Below are 4,801 nucleotides of genomic sequence, written 5' to 3' on the forward strand. Positions count from 1 at the left end.
TAGACTTAGTGTTGACACGGAGAGGTTAAAGGTGGAGATTGGAGAAGTTGATGACTGTGTTGGAAGAATCTGTGTAGAGTTGAATTCGGTCCAGGAGGAACTTCGAAAGTTGGAAGAAAACATGAAGAAGCAGAGCAAGATGCAAATAATGTTATTTTTTTGTTTTGTAATCCTAATAGTTGCAGTGCTATGTGGTAAAGTTTAGGGATGATGTGGTCATTGTTGGCTTTAAACAGAGCAGTTATAAAAAGTGTATGTTATGTTATTTAGATTGAATGGATGAAACTTTTTTTTGTTTGTTGCTAAAATATAATGTTGTGATATTGAATGAAAATGTATACAACTAAAAACAACTGCTATCAGCCTATCACAGATGCATCATTAGAATAATATAATTCACAAAAGTGGTCATTAACATGTTCCACACATTAGATAAGTTCAGTGGATCCAACTTGCACTAGTCACAAGATAAATGCTCCACCTAAAATGTACTATCAAAAGTGGTCCACCACAAAGCAAAATAAACAAAAAAAGTGGTGTTTCCAATACCAAAATACATCCACAATATACTATAATACACAAAAGAAGCCCTACATAAATCCACAGTAGGAGGAGCTATATAACCCTAAAAACTTCAATCATCTGTGAGGTCTATGTGTTTAGCAGGATTGGCTGCTCCCTTTCTTATCCCCATCTTCAATCTTTCACTTCTTCTCATCCCAAAAGTCTTAGTCTTAGGCAAAGGCTGTGTAAATAGTGCTTGATAAACCCATATTTTATGATGTATTTTGTGCTCAATTTAAGTGATTTATTCAATCCTTCACCCACTTATTCATGTAAATTGCATGGTTTTACTTTTCCTTCCTTATTATGTGATATATGTGAAAAATATGTTTCCTATGCTTCAGAAATATTAAAATTAATCATCCTTTATTACCATTCAATGCCGTGATTTGTGTGTTGAGTGCTTTCAGACTTTATAGGGCAGGAATGACTTAAAGGATGGAAAAGAAACATACAAAAATGGAAGGAAAGCACAAAAATGGAGTTTTGAAGAAAATGGCAGCGACGCGAACGCATGGACGACGCGGCCGCGTGCCCAGTGCGAAAAGGCAGCGACGCGAACGCGTGACTGATGCAGACGCGTGCCTTGAGCAAAAGCACAACTGACGCGGAAGCGTGCCTGACGTGACCGCGTGGAAGAGCAGAACTCCAGATGACGCGACCGCGTGACCCACGCGGACGCGTGACAGACGCCACGTGCAAAAACTGCAGAAAATGCCCCCAGCGATTTCTAAAACCATTTTAGCCCAGATCCAAGTCCAGAAAACACATATTAGAGGTTATAAAATGGGGGAATGCATCCATTTAAGAGGGGGCCTGCCGATTATTCACTTTTCATAATTTAGATGTAGTTTTTAGAGGGAGAGATTCTCTCCTCTCTCTTAGGATTTAGGATTAGGATCCCTCTTAAAAGAATTAGGATTTCTTATTATTTCAACTTCCTCTCAGGTTCAATATTCCTTTTACTTTATATTTCCCATTTACTTTCAGATACTTTAATGCTTTTATTTAATTACTTATGTTGCCAAATTGGCTTATGAACCATTCATGTTAGGATTTTCTTTATTTAATATAAATTGAGGTATTTCAGATTTATGATTCTTATTTAGCTTTTTATATTCTTGGCTTTAATTGATTAACTGGAGGCTCTTGAGTTATCAAACTTATCGTGATTGTTAATTGTTATTTTTGCTAATTGAATTGAATTCCCCTAACTCTAGTCTTTCCTTAGGAGTTGGCTAGGACTTGAGGATCTAACTAATTAGTCCACTTGACTTTCCCTTGCTTTCGTAAAGGTTAACTAAGTGGGGTTAAAACTCAATTCTCATCACCATCGATAAGGATAACTAGGATAGGACTTCCGAATTTTCATACCTTGCCAAGAGTTTTATTAGATATTAATTTATTAATTCCTGCAATTTATTTTCCTTGTTCAAACCTTTCAAAACTCAAAATTCTACCTTTTCCATAGCTAATAATAAGTCATACCTCCCTGCAATTCCTTGAGAAGACGACCCGAGGTTTAAATACTCGGTTATCAATTTTATTGGGTTTGTTACTTGTGACAAACAAAACTTTTGTAAGAAAGGATGATTGCTTGGTTTAGAAACTATACTTGCAACGAGAATTTATTCTGAATTCTAAACCGTCAATCATTCGCTCTTCAAAATGGCGCCGTTGCCGGGGAATTGCAAACGTGTGCCTTATTATTGGTTATTGTAAATATTTTTCTTTTACTTGTTTATTTGTTTTTGTTTTTCCCTTTTATTTCTATTAGCTACCATGAATTCTCACCCCTCTCGCTTTGAGTTTGGTTCTAAATTTGTTGAAAGGAGTGGAAGCTATAACAGGAATATGCATCAAGGTCTAAGCAATCAAGGATGGATGGAGCCAAGAAGATCTGATCAAAACCCTTTAGGCAACAACACCCTCCCAGATATCATGGGCAATGACCACTCTACAATGCATACTAAGCTGATAGATATGGTGGATCCCCTTGTAATTACCAACAAGCCCCACCCTGTGCGTATAGATCATCCTCTCAACATAGCTTTGAACCACCACACTCACAAGTTTCTTTTCACCATTCACCACCGTATGACCCTTATCCACCACAATCCCAATACAATTACTCCCAAGAACCACCACATTCTTATTATGAACCCTCTCCCCCAACCAATGAACCCTCATACCCACCCCAACCTCCAATGGATGACAAATTTCGTGTTCTTCTTCAAGGGCAAGCGAAGATGCAAAGGGACGTACTAGAACTCACTACTGCCTTAACCGAGGTAGTAAATATAATAGCTTCCCGACATCTGAGCACTCAAAGTACTCCCATGACTGCATGTGGAGAATCAAAAGAAGAGCGTAGCATGAAGGAGATGCTAGAAACTTCGGTAGACAATGAGGAGCATGGCTTTGTATTGGAACAAGTGGAGGAAGCCATAATAGTTGTAGAAGAAGAAGTGGTTGAAGATTTAGGAGATGCTGAACCTCCATGGGAATCGAGAACTGTAAAGGATTCCGCTGAGAACTTCGAATTTGATGTCAAGGAGGATAGTGCAAAACCTCCAAAGCATATACCTTGTGAAAAATTGGACGGAACAAACCAAGAAATTGATTCCATAGGCAGTGATGATCATGAATCAAGCTCTCCTAGTCACGAACTTACATCCACAACTGAATTCCTTGAGCCTGAAGAACCTTATCCAAGTGGATACGAAGATGACGTCGAGGTAGATTTCTCTCAACCTCCAACGTATGACTTGAGTGACGAGGAAGACATAGAAGACTTTGATCAGGACACAATTGCAGTTGAAGAATTTTGCAAGGAAGTGGAGGAATTCACAGAAGAATACAAGGGAGTAAAGCTTACAGAACCACTGGAAACACCTATCCCAAGGCCCTTACCACCTAATACAAGCTTCAAGTGGGTACAATCCTTAACCTTTATCTTTACTTTTCCACTTGAATATGGTTTGCTTGAAACAGATGGCCAGCTTAAATCTCTCTGCGGCTTTAAGAGTAAGAGGGAAATGGCTCGTACTCAGAGCTGGTGTACCAGATTCAATAAGGTTCCACGCTTCAATTCAAAGTGCACGGATTGGTATCAAACTCAATTGAGTGGGTCTCGGAAGGCGTTTGGTCATCTTGGTGAGAATACAATTTCTAAACCACTCGGATGGAAGAATATAGATCAAGACAAAGGCAGATTTAAAAGCAAAGTTTGGGATCCTGGAATCTATTCTGACATTCGTCACCCCGGGAGCCTGAGAATCTGTTTGAAGCTGCTCAAAAGCTTTACATGCCTAGTTTGGGATCCCGGAGGTTGTTGGCATTCCAAACATTGGTGGATATTTCTGAATGAATTTAAGCACAAGCCACCATAACAAGAAGCTCATCAAACGTCCAACTTAAGGACTTTAACTAAAAGTGCTAGGTGGGAGACAACCCACCATGGTATGATCGTTTCTTTTTCAATTTTATTTCGTGTTATTTGTTTTTATTTTATTTTATTTTCATTGAACCTGGAAGTATTCATAGCATCTACATTAGCACTGCATATTGCATACTGCATAATTGCATAAAAAAAAAGTTTTACGCGACGCATCCGCGTCACAAGTGCATTGGGAAGAAAAGGAAAGTGAACAGAAAGTCACGCGAAAGCGTGGCTGGAGGCGTGCCTTTGGCACAAATTGTTCCACGCGACCGCGTCGCTAACGCATTCGCGTTAGTTGCGAAAAGAAATACCTCCCACGCGTCCGCGTCACTCACGTGAACGCGTGACCTGGAAATCGGCGTGAAGATCCAACGCCCAGAAATCTGGGCTGGAATCGTGCGACTAGTGTGCGTTTAGCACAAAACGGCCCACGCGTTCGCGTCCCCGACGCGAACACGTTATTTGCAAAACACTCATCCCACGCGAAAGCGTGAGTGACGCGTCCTCGTCGCGTGGATATTATGGCCCCCTAAATGGAGACAGGGAGTTGCGCTGAAATGACGCTGGAAGTGTGCGTCTAGCACAATTTTCAGCGACGCGGTCGCATGCCTCACGTGTCCGCGTCAACCATCCTTTACCCAGCCTACGCGATTGTGTCAATCACGAGACCGCGTCGAACCCATTTCACCCTAGTCACGCGATCGCGTGCCCCATGCGTTCGCGTGGATTCAAAATCACTAACCCCTTTTCACGCGAAACCCTACCCGTCGTGCCTCATAACCCCCCATTCTTCTT

At 40.8% G+C, this 4,801-nt stretch overlaps 1 protein-coding gene across 1 annotated transcript; it reads left to right on the forward strand.

Moving 5' to 3' along the window:
- Nucleotides 1-2,771: 2,771 nt before the first annotated feature.
- LOC148566819 (uncharacterized) lies at nucleotides 2,772-3,956 on the forward strand. The gene has a single exon (XM_088484446.1). The coding sequence runs from the start codon at nucleotides 2,772-2,774 to the stop codon at nucleotides 3,954-3,956; it is 1,185 nt and encodes a 394-aa protein (XP_088340572.1).
- The last annotated feature ends 845 nt before the right edge of the window (nucleotides 3,957-4,801 follow it).

This window comes from Arachis ipaensis, chromosome B4 (assembly GCF_059453495.1).
Source record: "Arachis ipaensis isolate K30076 ecotype BB chromosome B4, ASM5945349v1, whole genome shotgun sequence".
NCBI classification, from domain to species: Eukaryota; Viridiplantae; Streptophyta; class Magnoliopsida; order Fabales; family Fabaceae; genus Arachis; species Arachis ipaensis.